This window comes from Glycine max, chromosome 17, assembly GCF_000004515.6.
Source record: "Glycine max cultivar Williams 82 chromosome 17, Glycine_max_v4.0, whole genome shotgun sequence".
Lineage (NCBI taxonomy): Eukaryota > Viridiplantae > Streptophyta > Magnoliopsida > Fabales > Fabaceae > Glycine > Glycine max.
Window position 1 is genome coordinate 6,407,792 of NC_038253.2, and position 16,081 is coordinate 6,423,872.

Sequence of the window (16,081 nt, forward strand, 5' to 3'; positions counted from 1 at the left end):
CCTCTAGCAATTCTGCTGCTCAAATTTTCTATGGACTGGGCCATTAAAACTGCTACTTTTATAAGGGGAGTCTTGAACCAATCTAACGCTTCGTATATACTAAACCACTGCAATAAAAATTGCACCACGTTATTATGAAGAATTGGAGATAAAAAACTATCCATTACTAAGGAGGTTGCAAACTGTATCTGCTTTGGTGGAGAGAGCTCATGTCAATTGTAGCACCCTCCTGAATCCTGATGTTTTAGTGCTTTGATGATTCGTGACGTAATGGGAGGCCACACACTCATTGGAGACAACTGTTGAGCTATAGTGTTTTGCTTTTTCTCTCTACGACTATAGTACCCAAACAAGTGATACAATTACATAGTGCAAAAGTTATGTTTCTTCCATGTATTGGCTTTTTCGCATGATGATTATTGTGCAATCTTGAAGAGTCAATAAACAGAAGAATACTCTAATTTACAATTTATATTCTCAATTCCTATTCCATTCAGGTAGAAAATAAATAGATTACACTGCTATCCCCAACTTACGACATAAATTTTACAATGCAGTTGCCTGAGCCACGAAGCAACATAATTTTTTTTACAGAGTAGCTGCATGCTAATGCACTCACCAAAGAGAAAAAAAAATGTAGATCAAGCGCAACCCACTTTCTCCAATATGGTGGAGTGGACAACATTGTTTACAAAGTTATAAAAGCATTGCCTGCAACAATTAGGCATTAAAGTAGATTTCTGAAACTGAGGAGTATTGTCGGCATGGCTGCATACTGAGCTAGAGGAGGATGTACTAGACTTTTGCTGATCAGAACTGCAAGCAGCCAAGATGGTATGAGTGGCCTGCCTTGCAACTACCTTGAAGGTATCAAAGCCTGCATCAAGAGAATAGCTTAAAGTGAAATTACTTTGATTCAAGTAACAGTTACCGTTTGGAATTTACATGCAACCTGTTTAACAGCTTACAAAATACATACAGGAAAAACAACATTAGAAATTTATCATAAACAATTTTTGACTTGCATGGGAAAAATTGAGAAACTGCAATGAGGGGATAGAATTTGTGCCTGGCATAGAGGTGCACTCTGTCTCTCCACCTTGAATCGAATGAACCAAAATATGAGATACCCTTGATATGCTAAATGTAGAATACAAACCTAATGAATTTGGTGCATGTTTGGAAATGGTTTTAAGAAAACAATTGTTATTTTTCAAAAGTTTTCTCTTTCAAAAGTTTTCTCAAGACATTGACAAAAATAACCTATTATTTCTCCAAGATAAGCTGAACTAGACACACACTCAACCTAATTGAAGATCAGGTTTGGATTGTAAAAGTGTACACAAAACACGTATAAATATTTTAGCCAACAATGGTCATTTAGATATAAAGGAAAATAAGAAACTTGATAACAAATTACCTAATTTTTTATCTCTAGTTAAGAGCTTCAGATTCAATTTAACAAGAGACTGGATCTCAGTTTTTGAATCAACAATATTTCTTGTGTTTCCATCCTCAGAGCTTTTAGCCAATCTCTTTTCTTCATTAACAAGATTCACACCCCTATTAGAGAACATACTGCCAAATTTGTCACGAGAGGAAGCTAAATCTGCTGATGTTACCAAGCAAGCATACAAGCTTTGTTCCTCAGCAACATTTCTCAGTCCATCTTCACGACAGGGACCACCCTGGATACTAGTATGGACCTTTCTTGACAATGGGCGTTCACAATATCCTTTTGAATGAGTAGTATGGTCCCTCACATGTATCATCTTCTCACATGTATCCCTACTTTGCCTTTTCTCTTCCAACTTCAGAGTAGAGCGATTTTCCAAATTCTGGTTGAGCCTAGAATAGTCACACTGCTTCTCTTTTTTAGTGTTCCTCAAGTCTAATGCTTTGGAATGTTGATCTTTCACTTCGGAGAAGTTGCAATGTGCTAATGATATTTTTCTAGCTCCTCCACTGCATGAGGGTTTATCTACTCTGCCTGTTCTATGATGAGGCAGTTGTATTTTCTTTGCCCTGTCCATCATTTTCCATGCCTTGTCAGCATCTTTAAAGACTCTCTCATTCAACATTTTATTAGAAGGACCACCTTGGACAGTCGATTGTTGAAGGCTTGTGGAAGCCATAGAATGCAAATCATCCAATTTGTGATGTGATAAGGAACTAGAATCTTGTTTTTGACTAACTGTGCTTCCAGGTTGAGATGAATTGCAACGGAACTGTAATGAACCACTTCTCAAAGCATTCCAATTTTCACGAAAAGCCTTTACATTCCGCTGCATATGACAGAACCCTGTGACAGGTCTTTTTCCTTTTAATCTACTTAAGTAACTTAACCTATCAGGTAAAGGAATAACGGAAGGAGATGAAAGGTTCTGTTGTAAAGGAGATGCCCTTGGTCTCTGAACCACCTGGCTGCCTGTTTCCCTCACAATATCAAAGATATCGACGGTTACTCTGGGCTCAGCTGTTGGCACAACATTTTGTTGGTCCGAGTCTTCCTTGATATTGATCTTCCGGGAAATAGCACAATCGTGACAAAACCAATCACCTTCAGGAACAGTATAGCCCAGGCCAACACAGTATGTGTGTGAAGCAGTATCACAAAGATCACAAAGTAGTAGAAGATGTTCATCTGTCCCGGCATGACAAACACCACATTTGGTTTCAGTATAAGAATCAGCAGGACCAGTTGCCATATTTCCATGAGGATGATAAAGCTACGAAACATAAGCCATCATTTGCATATTAACATTAATGCATATATAAATATTAGCTCTTCCATTCTTTAAGCTCATTGGATCACCGGCTAAAACTAATTTATAAATTAAGAGAATTATGATTTTTTTTTTAATTTTGATACCCTGTAGGTCTAAATAAGTTTTACGTTGTCATCCAATTATATTGTGACATCATTTATTGATTTCAACAATAGGAGATATCAAACTCATTAAAATCACATGGCAACACATTATTATATAATGTAATAATGATTATGCGTCAAAATTTAAATTTTACAAAAAAATGGATATAAACAACAAACTTTTGGTGGGACAATGCAAAGCCACAAACAAAATGTACACTGGGGCAGAATGATGTACAAGGACAGTGGGGTAATAGCTCTCCCAATTTCATGTTTGATTACACTTATACAACGCAACATGGCATCAGTGGCATGTAATATTTGATTAGTGTATTTTAAACCTTTTTTTTTCCTTATTCAAGTCACTTTATAACACAAGGATTATATCAATTATGATTTGTTTCCAATTAGGGTTTAATATTAGGGGTTTAAATTTTAATGGCTAACTGATTGTGAACTTCAAGAACAGCTATATATTGATTGTGAAATCTTTCCAATCTTTCATCTCCTCTCCTATCCAACATTAGGAACCCTCCACACTCTGTTGAATTCAGTTGATGTGAATTAGCATTAATCAATAACTAAAATACTATTATGCATTTCTCTCAAAATAATAGCTCTTCTCGTACAAAGCATTTTGATATTAAGTACCTATTTGTCAAGAGAATATGAAGGATTTTCAAATTCAGAGTGAGCATCATGCTACAAGAAACAGCTGTATGAAAGCAATATTCTAACCACTGAGTTAAGTAGGTCATTTATCAACCCTCCACCCCTAAAAAAAGGATGGTACCTATCTATCAGATCAATTGATTATAAATGTAATATTACTCAGAAGCAATACCAACGCAATATCCATTCAAGGGATTGGATCGAGTAATTTTCATCTTGACAAGAAATTATCTACATACTATGATAAAATATGTATCAAAAGCACAAGGACTATAGCTCAGTTAGGTAGAACACTTAACACGATTGCCAATGTTTTTTTTCAGAGGAGTTACAAATCCACTTACTAAAATCTTTTTTTTTTTTTTTTTCTATTTTCATTCTTATGAGATAGAAATATGTATGAGCTGACGTGACTTTATTATCATATTTTTTACAGCATTTTCAGATGTTGGGACCATTCTTACATAGCGTATTTCTCTTAATTATTTATGCTTTTCCATATTCATTACTCTTACGAAAAGTGTGAGCATGTAACATGTATGATCTATATCTATTGAATATCATTTCCACAACATTAGAGCTTATGTTTCTTAGATTGTTGATTAACACATGCTTTGACCATAATTGTTATTCTAGTCCATGAGTAGATTATATGATCTATTATATCCTTATAATTTATATTAATGCATTTAGTGAGTTTTATGAATATTGTAATTGGGTTTTACATTATGGATTGAGTCCTCAGTTTTAATAGGTAGCTGAGAAGTTGATAAACTTAATCTATCTCCGTTACACCATGATGCTTTATATACTATATAATTTGTGCCTATGAGTAATCTGATAGTTCTAAAATCACATTATGCACTGGTCGCAAAATTTTGATTTCAATTTCACTTGATGAGTTATGGAGAGAGAGAAGAACCTGGTCACGATGGGGGACCTTAACGTCCCTGGAAGAAGAAAATACGCCATGCATAGGGAGCCTGCGAACGTTGGAGAATCTCTGGCGGCAAATTGGGCAGCGAGACTCGTGCTTGGCCCATTCCATGATGCAAACGAAGCAAAAGTGGTGGCTGCAGCAATCGATTTCCCCTGCAATCGAAACCCCACTCTCGGCGTAGCAAATCCCGCAACAAACTACCTCTTCCTCATCCTCCTCCTCTGTTTGGGCTCTCAGCCGCTTCTTCGGGGAACCCAACGCCGACGACGACATCCTCGTCGGAATCGAATTCCGAAACACACACTGTTCAGAACCAGGCGATAGTTATTATACGGTGAAGACGACAAGTACGATGACAGCCTCTGCTAAGTCCAACACTTATGGCTCTGGCCCAATTCATTATTATCTCTTGTACACTCTCGGGAATGGGCCAAAGGCCCTATGTTTTACTATATATATATATATAAGAAGAGGTTTTAACTTACCCTAATGTAAATTATGTCAATTCTTAACTTAGATAATATTTGATTTTTGTTAATTCAATTGATGAATCATAAATATTTATTGTATTTATTATTTATTTCAAACCTTGTCAAATTATAGTATTAATAAACTAACAGTTAAATATTTTATCGTCATATGTTTTAAAAATATATATGGTTGTTAATTTTGAAATATTTCAATGATATATTAAATAATCTTTAATCAATATAAAAATATAGATATAATCCATGTAATATTTATTTGTAATCTAATGACAAATTTTAGAATATAATCATTTATTTAAGTTATTTAATAATGTTAGAATTAATATAACTTATTGCCTCAATGCCTCGCATCATGTCATGTGTGTATAAAAGATAAGTGGTAAGAAGTTTAAATTTGCTTAAATAAAGTGTTAAATTTAAGCTATGTGAGCTGAGAAAATAGATACAGGAGAATTTTATCCCCTTAAATGAGTTCACTCGAGTTAAATTATATGGAGGATTTAAACTAAAAAAAAAAGTAAAAAAATAATAAGGAATAACAGTTGATCTTATTAATAACATTTAAACGAAATCTTAATATAAATCGTAGAACTCTATTTTAGAACATGTAGCTGAGTTCACATTTAAAGTCTCAATATACGTACAAGTATAATTACCTAATATTCTTTTGTGAGACTATCCTAAACAGTACGTAAGCACTACAAAACTGAAAACAAATACAAAGCAAATGGTTAGAAGTACGAAAAAAACTAATCAAGCTAAAACAAACTATATATAAATGTGTGCCAAAATTCCGTATATATGCTTAAAACTTTGTGAATCAGTTATTCTTGGGTGGGTGAGGTCTTGGAACATAATAATCAGCATTCAGAGGCACCAAACCAGACATCTTCGCTTTCGTAGAACGCCCAATATTGCTCCTTTTTCTGTCTTTATGTTTCAGACCCAAAATTCTTTTCCCCGTTTCACGTTTGCAGTTTCCATTCAAGCAACGCGCTTTTCCTTTGGTGGTTACACCCTTTGCCATGTTAATTCCATTGTCAGAGTCTACCGCATTAATCAACTTCGAGATTACTCCTTTAGACATCATCTTCCTTCCTGGAAGAAGCCTGTTTCGTTGATCTGTCTCAGCAACTGCTGGAACACCATGATGAATCTGCTCAAGACAATTATATATTATTGTCACATTCAGCCGCTTTTTGAATTATTTCATCACATACATATACATGTGTTGCATATAATTAAATTAATGTATATATTCTTACCTCTACCTTCACTGGACTTCTTTTTGTTTCAAGTTTGGCAACCACCGGTGTCTTCTTACCTGAACAATAATGTTTGACGAAAGGTTAAGGCATTTTTTTGCAACAAAGACAAAGGTGAGGGAAATTGCATGATTGAACACAACACGTACAACATTAGGAACAAAAGAGATGGGGAAAGTGAAAAAGTTGATTAGTGAACCTTGGTGTTGGGTGTGTGCGCTGGAGAATCTTAGAGGAAGCAAAATGAAAACTAGGAGAAAGGTAGTGGACCTTGCCGACACCATTATTGCGAAGGGAATAACAAGTAATTAAGGGTATGTCGTTGAACAAAAAGAGGAGAGGAATCGTGAGAAAGAGAAGTGGGTCTTTCTTTATAGGGTCCAAATTTGAACCCATGTCAAAACTTGCCAGCTTCTAGCTCTTGGCGCTTTATGAACAAATTAATTAAAGAATGAATATTTTTATTGTCAATATTTAATATTGAGGGTTTCACAGTCTTTGCTTGGGAAAAGTAATTAGCGATAGTAGCGAGAACAATGTTGTTGAAAACGGTTTTGTTTGTAGGAGTGAAGTCAAAGTGTTTGAAGAAAAAGGTGTATGATCGCGTGAAATGGAAGATACGAGTTGTTCAGCGCTTGTCGGCCGTCATGCATTTGCAACGGGGAAAACTTGTTTGGTCCTTCTTCCATGACGCTGCAGTTCCTATGAAACTAATACTTCATTTACCTTTTTCCATCTTTGTCTGTACTTTGAAAACGCATTTTAGCTCATTCACCTAACAAACACGCACCTAAGGTTTTGTTCATATTAATATTATAAGAAGATGTTGATCAATGTCCTTAGCTATGGTTAACAAATTAAAAAGAGAATCTTTTTTATTAGAACACTCAAAATTAAGTTGTTCATAATTTTTTTTTGTTATTTTATGATTTTTATAATAAATATTTTTTGTACAATTAAAGAGTGATCTTAGGTTAAACTTCAAAAATTACTAACTGAAAGCGAGTGGGGATGGGAGAAATAAATTGGGGCGCGCTTTGTGGTGAAGGTGCATAGGAGTATAAAATAATAAAGGTAGTTAGTATAGACTTACAGTTGTATCTCATTCTTGGGGTTCTGAGAAAGGAACAACCCATACATGTAGCTTTAGGCCTAGTCCCATTTTGACCGAGATTAGAGGGTACTTCGAAACAAGTGTTTTGGTTTGACCATTACGATTAGCGAGTAATAATGTTATAATTAGAAACTTAGAGGACAGTATTTAATTTATTCAAAATATAACTAGTAGTACAACTGTTTAAGAAATGCCATCACGTTTTGGTGATAGTAAAAGTTTCATTATTAAATTAATTAAATACCATAGCTATTTATGTTATTTTATCCTTATTAACTTTTTTTTTTATCAAGAAAAAATACATTGAAAACAAACACAAAACTAAGAACAACGACTAAACGTGGTGTCTATGGCATCCACAAAAATCAAATGAGTCAATCTGTGATGTATTTCCTTCACGAAGAGTATGTTGAAGGGTGACGTTTTTAGCTTGGGCAATGAGAGCTTCAATGACATTTAAATTCTCATTTCTTCACGTGTAACTTGAATAATATATTTCTATTTAGGTTTTTATTCATACCAAACCAAACATTTAGATCAAATCATATTAGGAACCTTAATTATTACATTTATTTCTGCCTAGTTGTCGCCCGATAAGTATATCCATACTTCTTCACAAACTCATGAAGTTCAAACCAGACCAAATGTTCGTGGTTGTCACATTACTTTCGCAATGACAATGTTCCCTTTTTACTTGGCTAGATTTCCCATACGCGTGGACTTAACAGGTTTATTTAATTAAATAGTAGTAATATTTTTAAAACAAAAATAAATGTTTAGTTTAATAAAAGTTTAATTATTCATTTGATTCTTATAAATTATAATTATAAAAAAAATCTTTTACTTTCTATACTTAAAATGTTCTCTTTTGATAATATTTTTTTAATTCTTAAATATATTATTTTAATTTCTTTTAGTTGCTTTAAGGATCAAATAAATAATTAAACCTTTAACAAATAAGAAGCTAACCTATATACGTTAAGTAAATTATTACCAGTATCTCTTACTAAATTGTCAAAACCATTTATAATCCTAATTCCAAGCATCAATTTTCATCATTTTTGAAGAACATATATGTTGTTGTTCCCTCTCTACATACAGTATCATTTATGTGCTGTGAAGCAACATCTCATGCTTATTTCACGGGCTACTATGTTGTTGTTTATATGGATTTAATGGTCAAGAATCAAGATTTCAGCTTTCTTCCTTCACCTTCTCGTGGCCCATAAGTCAAGTTTTATTCCTGTTTTGTTCCTTTATCCAAGATGCACGTGGGGTGGCCAAGGTCTCGCATTAAGGTATTGGTATGCTCGAATATACTTTAGCATCAACTTAACTTCATTTTATTTTGAAATTTAAATTTAAAAATTAAAAATAAAAAACTTCCATCCACCCAAATCCTTACAAATTTAAGGCTTACTCAATTTTTTACTAACTATTGTTCTCACTTCATAATTATATGTGTTTTGTATCACCTCTTTTTGTTTTCATTTGTCATCTTTTTCTTTTAGCGATAGTTTTCCTTCTTTCTCTTAACTACCATTAATTATTGAAGACATTTTAGTTAGGATATAACAATATTTTATATTAATGAAAGTAGTATTTCTTAATTTATAGACATTAACTTTGAACATAATAATTTTTAAACAATAAGAGTAAACGGGAGAAAAGTTGGTGGCAACAAGATTAACAATGGCCGAGATACATCGAATAGGATATGGCTTTGTGGGGTGAAACATGGGGTAAAGCCCACAGATTCCTTAATATGACGGCGAATTACAAGGGGTTGAGCTTTCCATGGGGTAAAAACAACTTCTGGGTTGGAATAACGCTACCTAGAACAATTTCTGATTCATTTGTTATGTTGGTATGACTTAGAAGTTAGAACTTCAAATTACATGAAGTGAATAAAAGAAAATGACATCACCGTTAAGAGGGAGGAAGAACTGAAATAGAGTGAAGAAGTGTTATTTTCATTTGTTCAAATTAGGTGTTTCAGAGCACAAATTTTTGCAATCCGTATGCGTAAGATCCATAACAAATGTAAATAAGACTCAGTAATTATGTGGTGCAGGAAGTAAAGGCTGCATCGGCCAACTTTGAGTATTGGATAAGGAAGGCCAACCTTTAAAATTATGGGGCGTGCAAGAAATAATTATGTAGTGCAGGAAGTAACGGCCGCATTTCCGCCCACTAGAGTAGTTTAGCGACGGCCCATACCACTGTACCAGAGCCACTTCCAATGAAACCAAAAGTGTTTTATTTTACGGTGCCAAACATCTTTTTTGGGTAATTAAAATTGAAATCTCAGCAAAAAAATCTTTACATAAATGAAAAAATTAATTAAGAATTCAAATTTTGTAAACAATATAAAAGTAAGTACTAAATACTAAAGTACTTGTTATCAAGAGAAAGATAGCATAACAGAAAATACATTATAATTTTTTCTTCATCATAAAAAGTAAAGTATCTATCAATTTTTATTATTGATAAGTAATTTTTGTTAAAAAATCAAATTGACAATATTTAGTAGTATATTTCCTCTTTTTTTTTTATTGATAAAACTTACATCCTATATCTTTCTTATGGGAAATTCATGTAATTACATCTAAAAATTATAATTTTAAATTTATTGATAATATAAAAAATGCTTAAATATGTTAGTGCTTCATGAAATATACTTGAATTTTTTTTTTCATCCTTGATAAAAAAAAATTCATTTTTGCTCTCTAATATTTCCAAAATTTTGGTTTATGTCCTTGCTATTAATTAGGTTTGTTAATGGCTAATGTATTTGTTAGTTTGACATGTTGGTTGCCTAGTGTTTTGCCACATTGGATTAAATGTGTCACATAAGTGAAGATAATGGCATGTTGAGTGCTGTTTGGTTCAAATCTAATGACAGTTGTGGTGTTTGGTTCAAATATGAGTAAAGATAATGAGTTAGAGGTGGGTTGGACACCATGTTATAAGTGTCGCGTTGATGGCATAGTAACAGTGAATTTGTGGTTTCATGTTCATGGAAGTAAATGTGGTGATTTATTGGTTTGGGTGTATATGAAAGACAAAGAGATAACAATAAAATGAGAGAATAATTAAGAAGAGATTAGGGGGAGAGAGAAAAAATTTCTTTTTATTTTTTAATCTATTAATTATTAATAATCATATCATTAAATATGTCATGTTTACATGCCATATCAATGATCAAACAATCTGATTAACACAAAACATAAATACTTGATGTGTCAAATTAACATATATTAATATTAATAGTTAATCAACTTTACTAATAACAAAAACATAAGTTAAATTTTTTGAAATAACAAAAAGTAAAAATGAAGAAAAAGATTATCACAGAAAAAAAATCAGATATGTATAATAACATATTTAAGTCTATAAAAAGTGATGTAATTTATTTGAAAAATAATTAAAGTAAAAGCATGAAATAAGAAACATTAAAGTGATGCTTTCAAAAAAGAAAAAAAAACGTTAAAGTGAGACCATAACGTGCAAGTTTTTATGGATCGTAAAGCTTTTTAATATTATCCCATTCCTTTTCAGCTGAAATTTATTTCCTTTTATGAAAGAAAGCAAAACCGTAAAACAGTTTTAATGTTCCGTGAACGGAAAGGAAGAAACGAATCGAAATCCTTCTCCCCATAGTGAGTTAAGTACTTCTTTTTCTTATTAATTTTCAGTCATCATTTCTCTTCTCCCGCAATAAATTGACCATTTAAATATCCGCCAATAAATACACTCTCACACATTTTTTTTCTTCTTCTCAGAATACACAATTTGTATACTTGCGTGTTTGCATTTCAATTGAGTACTAGTATAGTAGGAGTATCCACTATCCAGCACTAGAATTTAAGTATTTTCACACAATCACAAAAAAAAAAATCTCCAAAATTATTACTCTCCTCGTTCCGTTATAATTGATATATGTAAGAAGAAAAAATTATCTTAAAAAATTGTTATTTTAATTTTTAACATAATAATTATTTCTTTCATTTATATTTCTTATGATATTAATGATATATGTTATAAAAACAACAAAAAAAATAAATTAATGATGATAAAAATAATTTTGTAAATTTATTATTTTTTAGTCTAAGAAAAATATTATCCCATAATAATTATTTTTTTATTTTTTAATGTGATATTAATTTTTTATTTATATTTTTTATAATATTAGTTATATGTATAATAAAAGTTAAAAATAAATTAATGATGATGAGATTAATTTTGTAAAATTATTTTTGTTATATATTTATTATTATTTTTTAATTTATATAAAATAGTATAGGACAAAATTTATAACCTGATGAAGAAATTTTATTTATTTATTTGTTAATATCTTTTTAAAAAATAATTAAGACAATAATTATAATATAATGAGACTGGGAAAGAGTATTTTATTTTATTTTGAGTAAATTACACTTGTACCTTATGTGTTTTTTTTTTAATTATACTCGATATCTCTTTATTTTCTTATATTACTTTTACTTTCTTTTTTAAGGTTAATTAAAATATGTGAGCAAAGATGAAATTATCCTAATATTTTTGTTATATATCAGCAAATAAAATTGACCTAACATCTTTGTTAAATCCTTAATAACAAATTGACAATTAATTCTCTGAATGGACCTTTCTCAAGATAATAATAATATTTTTTTTAATATTTGACTCTTACTTTATTGTTGCTAAGATGCAGTTGTTGATTGAAAACATTATATTAAATACCTAACCATTAAAAATAAATATTTCAAAGAAAAGATTTTAAAACACAAATGCAAGAGCAAAATACTAAAATTTGAAACAAAATATCATATTCAGTCAAGAAGCATTGTTAGAAACACGTTCAACAAAAATGTAGTAATCAAATGACCCAATATATACAAAAAATATTGAACTAAAAAAGGAAGAAGAAGGAAGACTCTTAATACATGCATACTAACCAAACACGTTCAACAAAAAACTTGATTTACGTCCAACAAAAAAGCTCGATTCACGTCCAATTAGAGAAAAAAAAATGAAATATTTTAAAATATTTTCAAGTTGAAAACGATGCTATGTCTTTTAAGGAATTAAGAGGGATGAGATGTGAGTATTTTAAACATAAATTTTCTTTAAAAGTCATGTGATCATGCACATATTTTTTGTTGAATTATTAAATGATATTTAGGAGGGAATGAGTCTAGTTTGATGTGAACTAAATAATTAAGGAATTTTTTAGGTGTAAAAAATGAGAGATGTTAGATGTTATTTAGAAAAATATAAGAGGTGTAAGTATGAGAAAGAAAATGATGATAATTTAAACATAAAATTTTTATTGAAAATTATATGATCGCTTGTGCATACTTTCTGTAAAATGATCAAATGGTGTTCGAGAAGAAAAAAATTTGTAATGTGAATTGAATAATTAATTTTTATTTTCGAATGTGAGAAAGAAAAGATGTCGGATTCAATTTAGAAGAAACATAAGAACTGTTTTATTTATATTTATTGTGGGGCATATGAAAGGAAGGCACTCACATTCACAACGTGTGCGTAAAGAGAGCGAGAAACGGTGTGTGGGTTCCCGGTAATCCGGAGGCGACAAGGCACGGACATCTAAATAGGGGTATTTCCTTCATTTCACTCCTCACCCTGTTGCCCCACACTTTCCATCCAACCAACAATGGCAGATGTAACCACCTACCTCCGCCACCACCCCGACTCCGACCCCAACCCCAACCCCAATCCCAACCCCAACCCCAACCCCGACGACGACCAAACCCTAATTCCCTTTCCCTATTGGGATTTGGACTTCGATTTCGACCCCGAATTCCCCTCAAACACTCTCTCCTTCACCGACCGCGAAAATCAGGTCAATTTCATCATGGATCTCTTCCACCAGAGCGTGGAGCAGTCGCAACTCACCGATCCTCTCTCCAACGACGCCGTTTTCGGCGCCATCGATGGAATCGATTTAGGTTTCCCCGCCGCTGACGACTTCTTCGTCGGACAGAGATTCTCCGTCGGATCCGACGAATCGCACACTCACCCACACACGCTCGCGGCGAACGACGACGGCGTCCTAGGGTTCTGCGCGCATTCCAACGAAAACGACGACGTTGCAAGCATCCCTCTCTGCTGGGACGCGCTTCAATTAGAAGAAAACAACAACAACAACAACACCTACGAGGATTTCGAGTGGGAGGAAGTGATGGACGAGAGAGACGTTATCAGCATGCTAGATGACACCGTTTCCGTTTCCCTCGGAATTGAAGAGGAAACAGAAGCAGCAGCAGCAGAAGAAGATGCAGAATCTGAAGTCAGCATTTTGGAGTGGCAAGTTTTATTGAACTCCACCAATTTGGAAGGACCGAATTCGGAGCCTTATTTCGGAGATAGCGAGGATTTCGTTTACACCGCGGAGTACGAAATGATGTTCGGGCAATTCAACGACAATGCATTTAATGGGAAACCTCCGGCCTCCGCCTCCATCGTGAGGAGTCTTCCGTCGGTGGTTGTGACCGAAGCTGACGTGGCAAACGACAACAACGTGGTCGTCGTCTGCGCGGTTTGTAAAGATGAGTTTGGTGTTGGGGAAGGGGTGAAGGTGTTGCCGTGTTCGCATCGTTACCATGGGGAGTGCATTGTGCCGTGGTTGGGGATAAGGAACACTTGTCCCGTTTGTCGCTATGAGTTCCCCACTGATGATGCTGATTATGAGCGGAGGAAAGCGCAGAGATCTGTAATGTGATGATGATGGTGATGGGGTTATTATTAGGGTCAGTTTTTTGACTTTCAGTAATAGGGTAATGGATGAAAACTTGAAAAAGTATAGATTTTTTTTTTGCTGCCGAAGAAATTGTGCTTTTTAATTTTAAAAAAAATTGAGTCTAGGGAATGATGTTTCTCTTTGAATTGTACTTTTTGGGATACATCACAGAAATGAATCATTTTTCCATCATGGAGTCTGTGTTTGTTTGTGATTTCTTCATATTCTTGTTCTTATGGATTGCTCTGCTGCTATCTTGTGTCGTTCTGGGTTACGGGCAGATTGGAACTCTGTGAAAGTGTTAGCAGGTTCCTTTGACGGATTTTATATCCTCATGTTTTGGCTGTGTTTGCATTCACATTCGATTATCTATAATTATTCAGAAATACCATTCAAGTTTGTTTTAGGTAAAGTGTTCGTAACTTGCGTGTTTAGTTCTAGATTTTGAGTCCGAAATTGATTTTGAGAAGCAGCTTTTTAATGGATATAGGGTTTAGGGTCATCTCTCATCTCATGATAAGGTCATGTTTAAGAGAAAAAAGATCATTTATAAATTTTCTTAGGACCAGTTAATAATTTGATAAAATATTATTTTTTCTTTGTGCATGATTTAGCACTTTGGGTTTCACATGTCAATAAATCAATGACCATCTTTGTTGTGGTCTCTTTTTATCCTTTCAGCATGTAGTAAAAAGTCTTTGCTGGCTTTCTTTGTCTTCGAGGAAGAAATTTCTTATCTGGATCTTTGTTTGGCTGGACTGTGTTTTCTAGGACTTGTTATTGCAGTACTAAGGTTTTACTACTAGAGTTTCAGCTTTATGGTGTCCTTTTATAGTTAAGGACTACACAGGGTGATATTTTAATTTTATTTTTATTACCACAGGGTGAGATTTCTAGAACAATGCCTCGGCCACCGGCTGATATAATTAACATTTTCTTTGTGACTTAATTGTAATTCTAGTTACTAACAAACTCAAATTTGTTGCAGTTGCCTGAAGATGCAACAGTGAAAGTTGCTTGAAATTTGATACTTGTTATGGAAAATATTATTTTCATTGATTGAAACGTAGGTATTCATTTCTTTCTTAAGGGTGTTCTTGTTGAGTTTTTTGATGCAGATTCATTTGTTAGGGGGGAGTGTTCATTCTCTCTTTCAGTACGTGTTTGGAAGGGGGAGTGTTCATTCTCACTTTTAGCGTGAGTCATAATAAAATTGATTTTGAATGATTTTTCATCTAACTCCAAAATTACCTAAAATTGTTTCATCTCAGAATAAATTTTGAGTTTTTCTCCGATGGGAAACTAAATTCGGAGAAATTTATCTATAATCAATTTTGGATTCAGTGTTTCCAAAGTAAATCAAAACACACACTTAATGTGGGCGATTATTGTCAAGCATGCTTATGCAAATTAATTTTAATAGGAAATCAAAACACACACTTAATGTGGGCCATTATTGTCTAGCGTGCTTGTGCAAATTAATTTTAATATATAATTTGTTACGCCGCTGTAATTAATTATCTATTAATTTGATTTACAAGAAAAAAATGAACTCAATAGGAGTAACAACAATAGATAAACAAGGGTCACAGTTGACATTTAATATCTATGGCTATTATTGATCTGCAGACTATTCCTTTTTTCATTATGCTGAATATTTGACAGTTTTAATTAGCTTTTTCTTGTGTATATGGCATATGATATTACCCTTGGTTTTATCTGATAACATTGAGCTATAACAAACATATGAAGAAGCCTGGTTTGCAATGCATTAACACCACCCGAAACTTTCCCAATCCATTAAGTTTTTGTGTAATGCCAGATGATTATCAGCCTGTTTGAATAGCATTAAACGCACTTTCTCCTTTAGATTATAGTAGATTAAAATGTGTACCTAAATTAATTTCAGTCCGATCAAAACGTGTTATAATATGTAAAATTTATTTTGATAAGAAACAGACATG

The 16,081-nt window shown here is 33.0% G+C and overlaps 3 protein-coding genes across 3 annotated transcripts; 1 reads left to right on the plus strand and 2 right to left on the minus strand.

Annotated features, from left to right (window-relative positions):
- Positions 1-474: 474 nt before the first annotated feature.
- Positions 475-4,911, minus strand: LOC100808541 (uncharacterized). The gene is made up of 3 exons (XM_014770027.2): positions 4,467-4,911; positions 1,421-2,729; positions 475-877 (listed from the first exon to the last, which is right to left on the minus strand). Exons 1-3 carry the CDS (start codon positions 4,755-4,757, stop codon positions 642-644), a joined length of 1,836 nt encoding a protein of 611 aa, XP_014625513.1. The 5' UTR covers positions 4,758-4,911; the 3' UTR covers positions 475-641.
- A 634-nt stretch (positions 4,912-5,545) lies between these two features.
- LOC102662480 (uncharacterized) lies at positions 5,546-6,604 on the minus strand. Its single transcript, XM_006600545.4, has 3 exons — positions 6,437-6,604; positions 6,238-6,296; positions 5,546-6,128 (listed from the first exon to the last, which is right to left on the minus strand). Exons 1-3 carry the CDS (start codon positions 6,519-6,521, stop codon positions 5,793-5,795), a joined length of 480 nt encoding a protein of 159 aa, XP_006600608.1. The 5' UTR covers positions 6,522-6,604; the 3' UTR covers positions 5,546-5,792.
- Positions 6,605-13,031: 6,427 nt separating this feature from the next.
- LOC100814798 (E3 ubiquitin-protein ligase CIP8) lies at positions 13,032-14,099 on the plus strand. The gene has a single exon (XM_003550662.3). It carries the CDS (start codon positions 13,032-13,034, stop codon positions 14,097-14,099), a length of 1,068 nt encoding a protein of 355 aa, XP_003550710.1.
- The last annotated feature ends 1,982 nt before the right edge of the window (positions 14,100-16,081 follow it).

What these genes read in the sequence shown, in the direction of transcription:
- LOC100808541 (XM_014770027.2), bottom strand. Translation starts at nt 4,757, where the DNA reads ATGTCGTCGTCGGCGTTGGGTTCCCCGAAGAAGCGGCTGAGAGCCCAA. An exon ending in AGGTCCCCCATCGTGACCAG is followed by an intron (nt 2,730 to 4,466) that starts GTTCTTCTCTCT and finishes TATGTTTCGTAG; the next exon opens with CTTTATCATCCTCATGGAAA. An exon ending in AACTAGAGATAAAAAATTAG is followed by an intron (nt 878 to 1,420) that starts GTAATTTGTTAT and finishes CTCTTGATGCAG; the next exon opens with GCTTTGATACCTTCAAGGTA.
- LOC102662480 (XM_006600545.4), bottom strand. Translation starts at nt 6,521, where the DNA reads ATGGTGTCGGCAAGGTCCACTACCTTTCTCCTAGTTTTCATTTTGCTT. An exon ending in CGCACACACCCAACACCAAG is followed by an intron (nt 6,297 to 6,436) that starts GTTCACTAATCA and finishes ATTATTGTTCAG; the next exon opens with GTAAGAAGACACCGGTGGTT. An exon ending in GAAGTCCAGTGAAGGTAGAG is followed by an intron (nt 6,129 to 6,237) that starts GTAAGAATATAT and finishes TGTCTTGAGCAG; the next exon opens with ATTCATCATGGTGTTCCAGC.
- LOC100814798 (XM_003550662.3), top strand. Translation starts at nt 13,032, where the DNA reads ATGGCAGATGTAACCACCTACCTCCGCCACCACCCCGACTCCGACCCC.